Below are 17403 nucleotides of genomic sequence, written 5' to 3' on the forward strand. Positions count from 1 at the left end.
GAATGAAACATGAATATCAATAGTTTTAGAAATTATAAAAAAGAACCAAACAGAAATAGTGGAGTTGAAAAGTACAATAGTTGAGGGGAAAAATTCACTGGAGTGCTTCAACAGAAGATCTGAACAGGGAGAAGAGAGAATCAGCAATCTTCAAGATGTTGTTGTTGTTGTTAGGTGCTGTCAAGTTGGTTCCAACTCATAGCGACCCTAAGCAAAACAGAAGGAAACACTGCCCGGTCCTGCACCATCCTTACAATTGTTGTAACGTTTGAGCTCACTGTTGTAGCCACTTTGTCAATCCACCTCATTGAGGGTCTTTCTCTTTTCCACTGACCCTGTACTTTGCCAAGCATGATGTCCTTCTCCAGGGACTGATCCCTCCTGACAACATGTCCAAAGTATGTAAGACACAGTCTTGCCACTCTTGGTTCAACTGAAATTACTGAGTGTGAGAAGCAGTAAGAAAAAAGAATGAAAAAAAGTGAATAGAGCCTAAGGGACTTGTAGGGCACCAAAAAGCAGACCATTATATACAATATGAAAGTCCCAGAAGGAGAAGTGAGAAAGGGGTGGAAAATATATTTGAAGAAATAATGGCTGAAAACTTCCAAATCTGACAAAATATATATTATCTACACATCCAAGAACCTCAACAAACTCCAAGTAAGATAAAACCAAAGAGATCCATACCAAGACACATTATAATCAAACTTTTAAAAACCAAAAATAAAGAGAGAATCTTGAGGGCAGCAAGAGAGAAATGAATCATCACATACAAAGGATCCAAAATAAGGTTATCCACTGATTTCTTCTCAGAAACTATGGAAATCAAAAAGCAATGGCATGACATATTCAAAGTGCTGAAAGAAAAAAAAATCTTTCAACTATGAATTCTGTATCCAGCAAAACTATCCTTCAAAAAAATGAGGGTGAACTTGTTAAGACATTCCCAGATAAACAAAAACTGAGGGAGTTTGTTGCCATAAGACCTGCCCTACAGGAAATGCTAAAGGGAGTCCTTCAGGTTGAAATGAAAGGACACTAGACAGTAACTTAAGTCATATGAGGAAATAAAGGTCTCTGGTAAAGGTAATTTCATAGGTAAATACAAAGGTCAGTTTTTTGTACTTCTGGTTTGTAACTATACTTGTTATGTCCTATATAATTTAAAATACAAATGCATTAAAAATACTATAAACTTTGTTAACGAGTACCCAATGTATAATGATGCAATATGTGAAAACTACAACATAAAAGTGGGGTTAGGAGTGATATAGGAATAAGAGTTTTTGTATGCTATTGAAATAACTAAAACTCATCGCCATTGAGTCAGTTCTGACTCACAGGGTAGAAATGCCCTGTAGGCTTTCCAAGGAGTGGCTGGTGGATTCAAACAGCTGACCTTTTGGTTAGCAGCCAAGCTCTTAACCACTGTGCCAGCAGGGCTCCTTGAAGTAAATATGTTGCTATCAACTTAAACTAGGTTATAAACTTAGGTTGTTAAATATAATCCCCGGTAACCACAAATATCTAAAAAAAATACACAAAAAGAAAGTAGATGGGAATCAAAATGGTTCACTACACAAAGAATCAACTAAATACAAAAGACAGTGGTACTGAAAAAAAGGACAGAAAAGAAAAGGTACATGACACACAAAACAAGAGCAAAAAGGCAGAAGTACTTCCTTATCAATGATTATTTTAAATGTAAACGCATTAAATTCTCCAAACAAAAGGGAGGTATTGGCAGAATGGCCAAGAAAACATGATCTACCTATACGCTGTCTACAAGAGACCAATTTTAGATCCAAGAACACAAATAGGTTGAAAATGAAAAGACGTTAAAGATATTCCATGCAAATAATAACCAAAGGGAACCAAGGTAGCTATATTAAGACAAAACAGACTTTAAGCCAAAATCTGTTCTAAGAACAATATTATATAATGATAAAAGGGTCAATTTATCAAGGAGACATAACAATTATAAACACAGATGCACCTAACATCAAGACCCCCAAAATATATGAAGCAAACACTACAGAATTGAAGACAGAAATAGACAGCTCTACAATAAGAGTGGAGACTTCAATATACCACTTTCCACAATTGATATTACACCTATACAAAAGATTAGTAAGGAAACAGAGAATTTGAACAACAACACTATAAACTAGTCAGACCTAACAGACATAAATAGGACATTCCACCCAACAACAAAGAATACACATTCTTCTCCAGCGCCCACGGATCATTCTTTAGGATAGACCGTACATTAGAACACAAAGCAAGTCTCAATATACTTTAAAAAGATTGAATTCTACACAGTATCTTCTCTGATCACAATGGAATGAAGCTAGAAATCAGTAACAGAAGGAAAACTGTATATTTCACAAATACATGGGAATTAAACAACATACTACTACACAACAAATGGGGCAAAGAAGAAATTACCGAACACAGAGATGGGAAGAGGCAGCCTGGGTCACAGGAGAAAACTGCATTGAAGTGCTTAATCTGCTGCTGACCGGTACATAACCTTTGTGAGCCTAAGCATCCCTCTGTAAAATCAGGATAGATACTACCCACACTCTGTACCTCACAAGGCTGTTGTGAGAATCAAGGAGATAAGGGTGTGAGAGCTGTCGGAGTATGGGATTCTTTTGCTCCTTCCCTCCCACCCCGTGGCTGTCCTTGGCAGGCTGCTGACTCTTAGAAGTGGCCAAACTAGCATAAGGCACTGGAAAAACACGAACATGAATAGGATCACTAAAAAGAAAATGACCCCAGGCCACATGGCTCATTTTCAGTGTCCCCCATCTCTTACAGACAGAGGCGCCTCTTCTCTGGCCTCACTGCCTGCTACAGGCAACTCCAACAGGAGCTAAGAGCAAAGATGAACTGAGAGGCTGAGCAACATCTTGCTTTCCCCTTGTCATAGGACTGCCTGAAATGAAAGTGTAATTGCTCCCTTCCCACAGTGCCACTGTGCATAGGTGCTTTAAAGGCACCCCTCGAAATGGTGGAAAACCAGATAGCTTTTGATTGGGAACTGCCAGCTTCTAACAACAAACCCTCATGCTGCTGCAAAGCCTCTTAGAATCAGAAAGTTAAAAGGAAAATCAGAGTTACCAATCCAAACTTTTTATTTTATGGATCCTACAGAAGTTGGAAAGAACTTGTACCAAGATACAGAGAGATAGGTGCTCTTGCAAGGTAATGAACATGATTTCTACCTACTCGTCAAGTTCACAGTAAAAACTAAATGGTGCCAAATGCACACAGACTCCCAAATTCGCACATTTTAAAAGCTAAACAGGCAAATCTCCGAGATGGAAGGACCATGTTTTCCATATTCCCAGTGCCTATCATACTGCTTGGCAGATAATGGGTACTCGATATTCACCGAAAGAATGAGTGGATAGTTCCTTGGGCGGGTTGTTATATAAACAAGGCTGACGCACTCTTCACCCTAGGAAAGTGTGGTTGTAAGGGAGCAATCCAGAGGTGGCAGAGTCACTGCCGCATGGGCAGGGACAGAGGCAGCACCTCCAGGAGTGAGTCTTGCTCTGGGATAGGTCCACTCTGGTTCAGGGATCTGTGCTCAAACAGACTCAGACCCAGGGTCAGGCTGGAGATCCCAACCCACTCCAGCCTAGGAGTCCTCCAGACCTGCAGGAGGTGGTGGCCATGGTGTTTCTGAGGGAGATTTATCTGGAGCAATTGTATTTAACTTGCTGTGGCTCAAGGGCAGATGCGGTGAGGAGATGCTCAGCTCAATCCTCCTATGACTCCTTGTCTAGCTCCCAGGACTTAGTAGCTCATGAAAAGGGTACAGTGCAAAACCCTGGGCCTTGGGCCCTGGGGTGCAGCCCAGCAGGGGCAGTATGCATGGAGTGGCTGCAATCACCAAGCCCCTGCCTTCTGGATGGCAGGAGGAGGTGCTGCTGAGCAGTGCCGCAAGAGATACCACCCAGATCCCCATCCCTCTTCTTGTGCATGCTCTGCACTGAGCCGCTCCTATGAAGCAGGGCTCGTGTTAGAGCTCCACCACCTCATCTACAACATGTGCCAAGTGTTGCTTGGAGCAGAGCAAAGCTGGCAACCAGGTAGCAACACTGCTCAAAGACCATGGACTTGGCATGTGCTCCTGACAACGGCCCTGACTTAACCGGTTGGCAGCTGGTGGGCCATGTGACGAAGGCATCCTTAGGTCTGGGAGGTGGAGAGGAGGCCTGGAAAGCAAGGTGGCCTCAGGGACAGCCACACTGCAGTACTCTTAGAGAGGTCGAGGTCTCTACTAAGATTCACTGCTTTGGGTGAGGCCTCTGGCCAACAGGCAACAGGTCCAGAGAGTTGACATGACCAGGCCAGAGCTGCGGTCAGTGCTTATGGCTGCTATTAACCAGGGGCCTCAGTGGGGAGAAAGAGCATGCAGGGGACAGTGCCACTCATGGCGGGGGCCCTTCTGAGCCCTGGAGGACGGGTCACGCAGAGTCCCAGCCTCACACTGGAACACTGACAGAGCCCACTGCACGGTGACAAGCCTTTAAGTGACAAGTTCACCCGCTCCCATGTGGGCCAAGGTCCCTGGTCCTGCCCAGCCTGGGCTCACCTGGATGATGAAGCCTGTGGAGGAGCACTGGCGAACCCAGAGGCTGAATTTCCGCTTTTTCCTCTTCCGCAGCTCCCGCTCCGTGCACGTGGCAATGAACACCGGGTCCTCATCGATCAGGGGTTCGTGTAGCACCTGCCGGGAGATTGGAAGAAAAGTCAAAGGTTTTCAAGGAAGGCAGCATGAGCTCAGATCTGGCCTCTGCCTTTTGCTTGCTGTGAGGCCTTGGTTAAGTTATTTCACCTCTCTGAGCCTGAGTTTTCTCATCTATAAGAAGTAACATCAGTCTACACTAGTGTTTTGGGGAGAAATAAGTGAGAAATGACATGCAAAGCACTTCGCATAGGCCCTGGCGTAACAGCCACTATTTAGGAAGTGGTCCCAGGTCAAACTTGTGCCTAGTAGAGGAATCTCCAGCCCAGTGGTGAGGCACCCATTCCTTTTCTAAGAGCTCCTTTTCCCCGGTTGGACAGCTCCAACTGCTAAAATGCTCTTTCCTTCATTGACTCAAAATCTACCTACTTTTAACTTAAACCTATTGATCTGACTTCTGCTCTAGCAAGAAACAAAGAGAAAATATACAATCTCTTCAGACATTAAAGACAGCTCTCATGTAGGTCCACCATCTTCTTTTTCCCAGGCTAAATATCCATCTTCCAAAAAAAATTGTTCCTCAGCCCTTGTTGCAATGACAAAGCCTTTTGGCTCTTCTCCAGGTTGTCAATGTCCATTCTTGTCTACTTCAACTTTTTGATAACAAGGTTATATGACTTTTTCAATGGGAAGACAACAAAATAAAATGAAACAGCATAACAAAAATACGGTCCAAAGGAATGGCCAAGTTTTGTTTCTTCAAGCTAAAGCTTTGAGAGTCTCTTGGGGACATTTTAGGAACCTGCTACACTTCCCTCTTCAATCCTATTATAAATTTACCTATGAATTAGCTTGCATGTCTGTAGTTAATTGAAATGAAGACTGTAGGAAACAATATGATTCTAAGAACTCTACACAGTGCTCGAGATCAGCGATTGGCAAACTCAGCCAAATCTGGCCCACCATCTGATTTTGTAAATAAAGTTTTATTAGAACACAGCCATGCTCACTCATTTAAATACTATTTCTGCTTTCGCACTACAACAGCAGAATTGACAAGTTCCAACAGAGACCATATAACCTACAAAGTCTAAAATATTTACTATTTATTCTTTACAGAAAAAGTCTGTCAATCCCTGCTATGGATCAGTGCTTGTCAAACTTCAATGAACAAATTAATCCGGAGGGGATAAAGTACGGATTCTGGTTGGATACTTTGGGTTAGGACCTGAGATTTTGCATGTCCAACAAGCTTCCAGGTGATGCCAATGCTGCTGCTTCACAGGCCACCCTGAGCCACAAAGCCCCAGAATGTGCTCTGAAAGGACAGAGTGGAGGATAAAGCTTACCCTCGCTTGTAGGTTGGGCAGGATACTCCCATGCTGCTGTTAAGGTTACCTTGAACTCCATTTTAAGAAAATAGCAGAAGAGTATTTTTCTGTCCTAGTTGTCCAGACTTGAACCCCTCAGGGTTTTTGTATGCATGGTGACATTAACCCAGGACTCCTGTCTTGTGCTGATGAAGGGGAGGGCTGGAGAAAGTGGCCTGGCTGTGGTGCCTCCGGCCCCTCATGCCCAACTTCATGCACTCTCTGGATCTTTGTAGTTATAAAATGTCCAAAGCCCCATTTGGAGCCACGTTAGCAAAATGGACAAGTCCCACGCTCGGTGGTGGCGAATGCAGCAGATGGAGATGAAATAAAACAGCATAAAGCCCTTTGCTACCTGGCCAATTATCCCTGCCAAAGAAGTGCATCCTATCCTTCTTTCTCTGAGGCCGTATTAAACAAAGCTGCCCCCTTTCTCTCACTTTCTTCTTTGGAAATAAAGTGGACCTATATTCCACTTGCATTTAACATATAATCAGTTGTAAATTTATATTTAATCACATGCCTCATTAAAGCAAAAGGGCCAGCAAGAATTTCTGACCCTCAATGATTTTTTTCCTTTTTTATGATCATTAAATGAACTATGAATGGGTCATTATTAAACCCAGCACACAGCAGACAGCTCCCTAGAGCTCTGCAAACTATGCATGCCAGAAAAACAACTTTCTTCTCTTCCAGGCTGCACACTGGTCAGCTTTTCGGCTACACAGCTCTATTTCCCCAGTCGCCTTCTGTGTATGGTGAGCTCACTATGGGGTGTGGCAGGCAGGTGTGGTAGGCAAAGACAAACATCTGTTAACTTACTGCACAACCCTTCCCCTAAAACATTTCTCTAATTGCTCTGTTCCCAGTTTTGGGGAAAGGTAGTGCTTCTCCGTTTTGTATTTGTGGGTACACACTCACACAAACTCACTGCCTTGGTTACCACTGGATTCTGGGAACCCTCTGAAGACTGTAAAAGTTCTAAAATCATCACAAAGGTCATGTTTGCTGAAGTAAAAAAGGCTTCAGAGATTTCAGGGAACGGGGGTGTGAGTGTGTGAGGCGAGTGTGCTGTGTGTGCGGAGAGTGGCGCACAGGGGAGATGGTATCAGGCGGGTGGCACACAGAGATTCCTGGGAATCTGGGGCAAATTCATCCATGCGTGTGATGAAAGAGGGTGGAAAGACTGTCTGACTGTCCCTGGAAGGTAGGAACGAGGACCATGCAAAGCTGTTCTGTGGAAATTCAACACTCAGCCTTGGTTCGCCATGAATCGACTGTTCCAGAGATCAAATGGAGATTTTCCCAGAGAGGGAACGTTGAAAAACCAAGAAATCTTTAGAGCTTTTAGTTTGCCCAATCAGGGCTCACAACAGGAATGCTCTTTCTTCCCCAAGGTGCAAACAAATCTGGAGAAGAACATACAGGCAAGAAACAGGCACGACGGCCATGCTAGACACCAGGGGGAAAGTACCTCACCCAGTCCCCAAGGGAAAGCTGAGGTCCTTTTCCATACAGAAAGGTGAGTGCTTTCTACAATAAATGGGGTCAAGCCACCTGTCTAGGGAAGCAAGAGGCCTGGGTGACTTATAAAAACCCCCAGCTGGCAGGAAGGCCTGTCATTTTCAAAATCCAGCCTTGCTCTGCAGCTTATAAGGAGGCACCGAAAGGTCTGATCTGATTTTAGTTTATCTGCTCCCCTTCGACAGACACGGAGTTGGCTCAAAAGGGCCCAAAGACAGGAGGAAGAGGGAAGAAAGCAAATTCCACTTGTTACTGGTCAACTGTAAAGAGTGCGGTCTCTGTGACCTCAGGCTGGCCCTCTCCCTGCTGTGGTTTGCCTCACTCTCTCATCTTCCTGGGTGTGTTCTGCTCACCCCTCCAGATCCACTGTCCACTCCTCTACCCCGCTCTGTGGCCTGGGGGTCAACCCCCCCAGATCCACTGCCATTCCTCTGCCCTGAGACCAACCTCTTAAAAAGCATCACCCAGGCTCGTCTACCTCCTAGCTCCCGGTTTGTCTGGCCAAGTGGGGAGCATCAGGAAGAGATCAGTGAGCAAGAGTCAGGTAATCAATTACCAGGCTACTTTCTTGCCCCAGTGCTGTCTGGCCACTGTGCCTGTTCTTGGCCCTTTCCGCAGGCTATAGCCTGTACTTCTCTCGGCAGACTTCCAACCCTTGGCTTCCCACTGAGGCCTCAGCACCCTTACAAAATCATTCCTGCATTAAATGCTCTTCAACTGCCCCTTTTGAGCATACCACTGGTTTGCAGCTGGGGTCCTGACCTAGACATAGGGGCTCTGGGTACAGATGGTAGCAAAAAGAAGAGAATTTAACTTTGCAAATGCAATGATAAAAATAAGGAAGGAAATAAATAAGGAAGGAAAAAAGTTTTGTTCTTCTTATTAGTTGCCATCAAGTCAATTCCACCATTCCAACTCATGGTGACCCCATGTGTACAGAGCAGAACTTCTGAATATACTTTTCAAGGCAGCAACCTTTTGGAAGCATATTCACAGGCCTGTCTTCTGAGATGCCCCTGGGTAGGTATGAACCACCAACCTTTCAGATAGTAACCAAGTGCTTAACCATTAGCGCTACCCAGGAACCCCCAGAAAAAAAAAAAAATAGTAAAAAAAAAAAAAGGAAGTAAAGGGGTAAAATAATAAAGCAATGATGGCAAAAACTCTGACAGGGAGCCCTACCCCAAACTGAACCTCATCTAAGGCCTCCTCTCCCTCAACTTCATCAACCAGAAAGAAAGAAAAGGTGTACACTCTCCCTGTTCCTAAGATCCCCACCACTGCCCATCTGAGCCAAGAGTTGACTCCTCAGCCACTTGCCCCACCTAGGGAGCTACAGTCCAACCCAGCGGCCCAGCAGGCTAAGGAGCACTGCTAGCTCCTTCTCCCTGTGACATGCAGGCCCAGGGGATGGGCAAGGGGAGCCCACACACCTCAGAATCTGCTAGTGGGCACTGCTGTGTGCCAGAGGGTGACCCAGGCTCTGAGTATATCGCAACAGGCATGGTGATCAGTTCTCTGCAGCACTGTGACTTGGGTCACAGATGATCTGATACTATACTTCCAGGATGCACAGATGGCACAGGGCTGGCTCATAGGAGGCACCTGACAAGTCTGATTCAAACTGGTGTGCAGATAAGACGGCTGGCCTAGTCTTGGAGCTGAAAGGATCCTCAACAACCTTATCTTCAGGTTATTAAATAGCAATCATCCAAATAGCTGGTTGCTTAATTCTTGAGAGATACTTAGGAACAGAGACTCCACAGCCTTCTCTAGCAACTCCTTAAATGTTTAATCCCAAGGATAGATGATCAAGAATGTTTTTCCCCTTGTGTCTAACCCACATTTCCCTAATTTGGTTCATTTTCAACCAAGCAAGTTTTCAACAAAACAAAAACTAATGTGTCCAGCCCTGTACTCAGTGCTATGGACACAGGGCCATAAGGCAGGACTCATGCTCCTGAAGGACCACATCTCTCATGGGGAAGGCAAGAGAAACAACTATGGCACAAGGTCACATCGTAAGTGGTAGGGAGGAAATTCAGGACACAGGAAATCAACATGGGAATGCAGGCTTGATACTGGGCCTTGGAGACTAGATAAATTTGCAAAGGCAAAGAGAAGAGGAAAAAGCATTCCAGGGGTCAGAAAGTGCAGAGCAAGCACCTGGAATTCATCAAGAGCCCAGCATATTCACAGAACAGCGGGGAGAACAGCTCAGAGACAGCTTCAGGGTTTCCACAGACCTAAAATTGGGCAATATCTTCCCCCACAAAAACCCTGTGGCTTTCAGCTGTACGGGAAAGGCAGGATACAGAGAGCTGGGGAGAGGATCTAGAAGAGAACATTAGAAAGAATAGGAGATTTATTAAGAAGGCCCTTAACAGGATAGCATAAGGAAGAACAGATAGATGGATGGGTCTTTAAAAATATAAGTAAATGTGAACCAAATTTTTGTCTTCACACTGGGCTCACATTGGCCAAGAGCTTTTTGATTAAACATTTTGGGATGTGCTTCCTGTAGAAGTTGTGGTTATAAAAATCTCCAGAAATTTGTCACTTCCCAGCTTGCCAGACCAGTGGAGCAATTTTGAGGATGATTCTGAAACTGTCTGACCACAGCCAAATGCAATTGTCACAGGCTGACACCAGGAAAAGGCTCAGAGCTGAGAGGAAACAGCCTTCTGGAACAGCTTAAGGAAGTCAGGGAGGACATTAGGGAGTCACAACAGTTATGTTCTGGGCCCTTTAAACTCTTGTCCAAAGACTCATGGCTCTGCTACTTGTGGCCAGGTGGATTCACATCATATGAGTAACTCCTGGTTACCTGATGATTGAAATTACAGACTCATTTTCCTTTGCCACCTAGAAGGTTTCTAAGCCACTTTTCACCACCCATAGGAGAGTACATGCTCAGAGACTAAGACACAAAGATCAATATTAGCTAGAGTAAAACAATTTGGAGAGAAAATGTAAAGAAGCAAGAGGACAGGGAGAAGAGAAGAGGAAAGTTACACCTGAGAGTAAAATACTGAATTTTGACTTTATCTGCTGTTTGGCATTATTAATACTACTATTCTCCTCCAATGTAATATATGATGGGTTAATGGAATAGAAGAGAGCCCTGGTGATGCAGTGGTTAAAGTACTCAGCTACTAACCGAAAGGTCTGTGAGTCAAACCCACCAGGTGCTCAGTGGGAGAAAGATGTGGCAGTCGTCTTCCATAAAGATTTACAGCCTTGGAAACCCTATGAGGCAGTTCTACTCTGTCCTATAGGGTTGCTATGAGTTGGAATCGACTCAGCAGCAATGGGTTTGGTTTTTGGAATGGAAGAAAGCAGAGATAACCTAGAAGTGACCTCAGGATAAAAGCAGGGGAGAAAGAAGCCCCCAGGTCTTCACTCCTGCTTCATCCTGCCCTCCTGTGGGAGCTCCGGTGAGCAGGGGGAAGCACAGGGAGCCTCAAGTGCTCCTCCCTGACATCCTGGCTGACCTGCACAGAGGAAGAGCCTCACCTGGGTTTGGGAAGGCCTGAAGGCTGAGTCAAAGCCATTCTGCAGGGAGTCGAGGAAGGGCTGGACCTTGTAGAGGCCATGCGTGGTCTGGCTGGAGCGGAAGGCAACAACGTGGAAGTACTTGAGGATCTTCTCGAAGCGGGCCTGGCTCATGACCAGGGCGATGCTCCTGTTGCTGTAGAAGCCGCTGCTCCAGATGCTGAGAACAGACTCACAATGGTAGATGCTGGTGGAGATCATGTAACCCAGGAAAGCCTTCATCTCCGCCAGGCTCACCTCCACCCAGGCCCCGTCGCTCCCAAACCGCTCCTGGTACTTCTTGGCATACATGTTTGTCTGCACCACCATGTTCTTGAGAACATTGTCGGGGACAAAGAGCTGGAAGAAGTCCATGGCACTGGCACTGGGGGGCATCTTTCGGGCTGGACCTAGAACCCAAAGACAGGGCGAGGGCTTGTGACTACAACCACCACAGTCCCCTAGTCAACACAGGCACGCATTCACCATCTGGGCTTTCACGTGTGTGGTCCCTCTGCTGGAATGCCACCGTCCACCCATCCCCCAGAATGACCTCAAACACTCTGCCCCAGAAGCTGTCCCACTTCACTCCCTCCTCTGTATTCTTCATGCAGGTCCAGATGTCTCCATGTGGCACCCCCCACATATGGGGACTATTCTATACTACACAGCCCATCTCAGGGAGACCTTCTGCAGCCTCCTTTCCTGGACATTCAGAATTCAACTGCTCACAAGACTGGCAAATTAAGTAAGTATTGGTCCAAAGAGAAGGGCATAAATGAAAAGAGGGGAAGAGAGGCAAAGACATATTTAACATTTAACAGCTTAGCTATAGCTTTCTGGCTTTCATAGTCTTGTAAATTAAGGTGACTTGGCAAATAAGAATACTTGCACTACCTGGGGCCGGAAAATTTTCATCCACTTAAGACAGCAATTTTTATTGGGGCTTGTTTAGATAATTTCACCAATGTGATAAAAACCTCACAATTTTTGACTAATGCAGGGCTAACTCTTTGAGATATATATATATATGCTTGTGATATATATGTCATATATAAAACATACGATACATGTTATATAATAATGAAGTCTCTGGGTAGTGTAAACAGCATACTTGGCTGCTAACTGGAAGGCTTGAGGTTCGAGTCCACCCAGAGGCACCTTGAAAAAAAGGTCTGGCAATCTACTTTCAAAAAATCAGCCACTGAACACCATATGGAGCACAGTTCTTCTTTGACACACAGCGAGCTGCCATGAGTTGGAGTCGACTCAACAGCAATAGTTTATATATATATATATATATATATATACACACACAAACATATACATAAAGAAATGTGGCTGTCAATCCTAGGTAGTAATGTAAACTAGCCTAATAAAGTATGTAGCAATTTACAAGACTTTGGCTCAATTGCTTCTATACAGTTATTTCTAAAATTACTGAGGTACCTAAAGCTGTTTGTGCTCTTAATAATTTCAACTACCACACCCCCTAACATTCTATTCTTGACTTGTATTAGCTCCAAAAAAAATATTCTACAGCAAAAATAAGACTGACAAATTATTCTCAAGAAAGCCCAGGTTTTAGAATCAGAAAAACAGATTTGCAGAATTAAAACCCTAAAATTACTTCTAACTGACTGTACAACCTGAGATATACTTCTTAATCCCTCTTAGCTCTAGCTTCTCATTTCTGAAGAGGGGACAGTAATACCTATCTCACAAGGTTGTTGTACAGCGTAGAATAAATGAGATCACACTTGTAATACACCTGGCCCAGAACGTGGCCCTCGGGTGGTACAGTTAGCGGCTATAGAGTCAACTTGACTCATAGCAACCCCATGCCCAATGGAATTGGACTGTCGTGATCCACAGGGTTTGAATTAGCTGAGTTTTGGAAGTAAATCGTCAGGCCTTTATTTCTAGTACGTCTTAATCTAGAAGTTTGCTGAAACCTGTTCAGCATCACGGCAACATACGAATCTCCACCGACAGACTGCACATTGGTAACTTTTACTGTGACATTGAAAACTTGCTCTTCAAAGTCGAGCAGCTAAAGCAAAAGGAAGAAATGATGAAGTAAAAGAACTGAACAGAAGATTTCAAAAGGCGGCTCGAGAAGACAAAGTAAAGTATTATAATGACATGTGCAAAGAGCTGGAGGTGGAAAACCAAAAGGCAAGAACATGTTCAGCGTTTCTCAAACTAAAAGAATTGAAGAAAAAAATTCAAGCCTCGAGTTGCAATAGTGAAGGATTCTATGGGGGAAAATATTAAACGACGCAGGAAGCATCAAAAGCAGATGGAAGGAATACACAGAGTCATTATACTAAAAAGAACTAGTCAGTGTTCAACCATTTCAAGAGGTAGCATATGATCAGGAACCGATGGTACCAAGCTGCTCTGAAGGCATTGGAGAAAAGCAAGGCTCCAGGAATTGATGGAATATCAACTGAGATGTTTCAACAAACAGATGCAACGCTGGAGGTGCTCACTCGTCTATGCCAAGAAATATGGAAGACAGCTTCCTGGCCAACTAACTGGAAGAGATCCATATTTATGCCTATTCCTAAGAAAGATGATCCAACCGAATGTGGAAATTATACAACAATATCATTAGTATCACACGCAAGCAAAATTTTGCTGAAGATCATTCAAAAATGGCTGCAGGGGTATATCGACAGGGAACTACCAGAAATTCAGGCCGGTTTCAGAAGAAGATGTGGAACAAGGGGTATCACTGCTGATGTCAGATGGATCCTGGCTGAAAGCAGAGAATACCAGAAGGATGTTTACCTATGTTTTATTGACTACGCAAAGGCATTCAGCTATGTGGATCACAACAAATTATGGATAACACTGCAAAGAATGGGAATTCCAGAACACTTAATTGTGCTCATGAAGAACCTTTACATAGATCAAGAGGCAGTTGTTTGGACAGAACAAGGGGATACTGATTGATTTAAAGTCAGGAAAGGTGTGCGTCAGGGCTGTATTCTCTCACCATAACTATTCAATCCGTACGCTGAGCAAATAATACAAGAAGCTGGACTATATGAAGAAGAATGGGGCATCAGGATTGGAGGAAGACTCATTAACAACCTGCGTTATGCAGATGACACAACTTAGCTTGCTGAAAGTGAAAAGGACTTGAAGCACTTACTAATGAAGATCAAAGACCACAGCCTTCAGTACGGATTGCACCTCAACATAAAGAAAACAAAAATCCTCATAATTGGACCAATGAGCAACATCATGATAAATAGAGAAGAGATTGAAGTTGTCAAGGATTTCATTTTACTTGGATCCACAATCAACAGCCATGGAAACAGCAGTCAAGAAATCAAAAGATGCATTGCACTGGGTAAATCTGCTGCAAAGGGCCTCTTCAAAGTCTTGAAGAGCAAAGATGTCACCCTGAAGACTAAGGTGAGCCTGACCCAAGCCATGGTATTTTCAATCGCATCATATGCATGTGAAAGCTGGACAATGAATAAGGAAGACTGAAGAAGAATTGATGCCTTTGAATTGTGGTGTTGATGAAGAATACTGAATATACCATGGACTGCCAAAAGAACAAACAAATCTGTATTAGAAGAAGTACAGCCAGAATGTTCCTTAGAGACAAGGATGGCGAGACTGCGTCTTACATACTTTGGACATGTTGTCAGGAGGGATCAGTCCCTGGAGAAGGACATCATGCTTGGCAAAGTACAGGGTCAGCAGAAAAGAGGAAGACCCTCAACGACGTGGATTGACACAGTGGCTGCAACTATGAGCTCAACTGTAACAACGATTGTGAGGATGGCTCGGGACCGGGCAGTGTTTCGTTCCATTGTGCATAGGGTCGCTGTAAGTCCGGACCAACTCGAAGGCACCTAACAACAACAATAATACTGTGATATTATCAACAGAAATTTTTGATGGTTCAAGCTGAGGGACTTTAGAAGACCCAGAAAGTGAAGTCACCATCATCATATTCACTCTTACCAACAACTTATCTGGGAAGGCACTAGGCCGCCAGGCTAAACTGGTCTGGGGGAGGGGCCCTGGCTATCAAACAGTGAGACAAAAAGGGATCATTCCAGTGAAGTGCCTAAAGCACCACACCTACCCTTAATGAAAATAATTTCATTTCAGCAGAGCACGGCTGCCTTCAGTGGGGGAAGCCATAAATTATTCAGGGATGGCTCCCAAAATGTAGGAAAACCAGCATTTTAACTGCTACATCATGCTGAGTAGGCAAAATGAAATTTTTCTTCCTACAGTTATGTTTAATGTAGTTTTACCTCCCAGGCTATTTCAAAATGAATTCACACAGCAAACTTTGGCCTGGCCAGTTGCTTAATGAAGAAATTAAAAAGCAGCTGGTTCCCTTTGTACCTGTTTATTTTGATTTATACACATCTCCCATGATCTCTTTTGAGTTGCTGTGACTCCTAGTATCTGAAAAGCATTGGCACAGTTTAATAATTTTAAAGGAAGGAAGAAAGGAGGGAGGGAGGGGAAGAAAAGGAAGGTATTCAGGACACTAAATCCCTATCAACAGTTTAATAATATGGCCATTCAATAATATGGGCCTAGAGTGGGCAGCAGGTCCAGCAAAGATAAGAGTTCCTTGCTTGTTCAAATTCACAAAAAAAGACCAGTCTTAGTGGTCTGACAGAGACTAGAGGAACCCCCGAGACTATGGCCCCCCAGATACCCTGCTTACTCAGAACTAAAACCACTCCCAAAGTCCCCTTTCAACCAAAGATGAGACATGCCTATAAAACAAACAATAACATATGTGAGGAAAGTCCTCCTTAGTTAAATCAAGTACAGGAGACCTAATGGCAACACCTGCCCAAAAGCAAAGACCAGAAGGCAGGAAGGGAGAGGAAACCTGGGTGAATGGACACAGGGAACCCGGAGTGTAAAGGGAAAGCAGAGAGTGCTGACACATTGCAGGGAGTGCTGACACATTGCAGGGATTGCAACCAATGTCACAAAACAATTTGTGTATAAATTTTTGAATGAGAAACTAACTTGTGCTGTAAACTTTCACCTAAAACACAATAAAATTTATCTTCATGATGTAAAAAACAAACAAACAAACAAAGAATTCCTTGTTTGAAGAGTTTATAGAGAGCTTTTCCAGGCTGACCTCCAGTCATTCTTCCACCAAGCCTGTGGGCATTCTCCCATTCCGCAGGTGAGGAAGCAGGAGCTCAGGGGTACAAAGGATCCTGCCCAAGTTCATCCATTCTAAGTGGCACACAGTTAGGGTGACCCTGAGTCTCACTTTGCCCAAGGCCAATCCTGTTGCACTTGTTGTCCAGTGTAATTATTAACAGTGCCCCTTTCATGAGTGTCCCATTTGGACAATGAAGCATGTGGTTCTATATGTAGTCACTGCACAAAATTAAGGCACAGGCATGATCTTCCCACTGCCTCCTGCTGTCTTCAAAACATGACCTTCTCCATCTAAGACGCATCAATGAGTCTCAACCCACCTGGATCAAAGGAGAATGAAGAACACCAAGGACACAAGGTAATAACAAGCCCAACAGACAGAAAGGGCTACATGAACCAGAGACTACATCATCCTGAGACCAGAAGAACTAGATGGTGCACGGCCACAACCGATAGCTGCCCTGACAGGGAACACAACAGAGAAGCCCTGAGGGAACAGGAGAACAGTGGGATGCAGACCCCAAATTCTCATAAAATGACCAGACTTAATGGTCTGACTGAGACTAGAAGGACTCTGGTGGTCACGGCCCCCAGACCTTCTGCTGGCCCATGACAGGAACCATTCCCGAAGCCAACTCGTCAGACATGGATTGGACTGGACAATGGGTTGGAGAGGAATCCTGGTGAGGCATGAGCTACTTGGATCAGGTGGACACTTGAGACTACGCTGGCATCTCCTGCCTGGAGGGGAGATGGGAGGGTAGAGGGGCTTAGAAGTTGGCAAAATGGACAAGAAAAGAGAGAGTGGGAGGAGGGAGCTGGCTGTTTCATGGGGGAGGAGAGTAATTGGGAATATGTAGCAAGGTGTATATAAGTTTGTGCACGAGAGACTGACTTGATTTGTAACTATCACTTAAAGCACAATACAAATTATTAAAAAAAAAATATGACCTTTTTCTGCTCTCACGATGCACACATTTCAAGGTGGGTAAAACAAGGTTAAACTGCACAGATGAAAGTAATCCTGACGAGAAAAGGAGAACCTGTATTGAAAAATGCAAGGTGGCATAGAATTGGGGTGGTAGAATTGGGGCA

General features: G+C 44.3%; 1 protein-coding gene across 1 annotated transcript in view; it reads right to left on the bottom strand.

The window, feature by feature from the left end:
• The window catches only part of PGBD5 (piggyBac transposable element derived 5), a 145587-nt gene that overhangs the window by 41244 nt on the left and 86940 nt on the right, over nucleotides 1-17403 (bottom strand). Inside the window, exons 2-3 of the mRNA XM_003410891.4 lie at nucleotides 11116-11543; nucleotides 4613-4747 (exon numbers count right to left, since the gene is read on the bottom strand). Coding sequence (XP_003410939.1) covers nucleotides 4613-4747; nucleotides 11116-11543 — 563 coding nt within the window. The remainder of the gene's footprint in view (nucleotides 1-4612; nucleotides 4748-11115; nucleotides 11544-17403) is intronic.

The sequence above is a fragment of the Loxodonta africana genome, chromosome 25, assembly GCF_030014295.1.
Source record: "Loxodonta africana isolate mLoxAfr1 chromosome 25, mLoxAfr1.hap2, whole genome shotgun sequence".
NCBI lineage: Eukaryota > Metazoa > Chordata > Mammalia > Proboscidea > Elephantidae > Loxodonta > Loxodonta africana.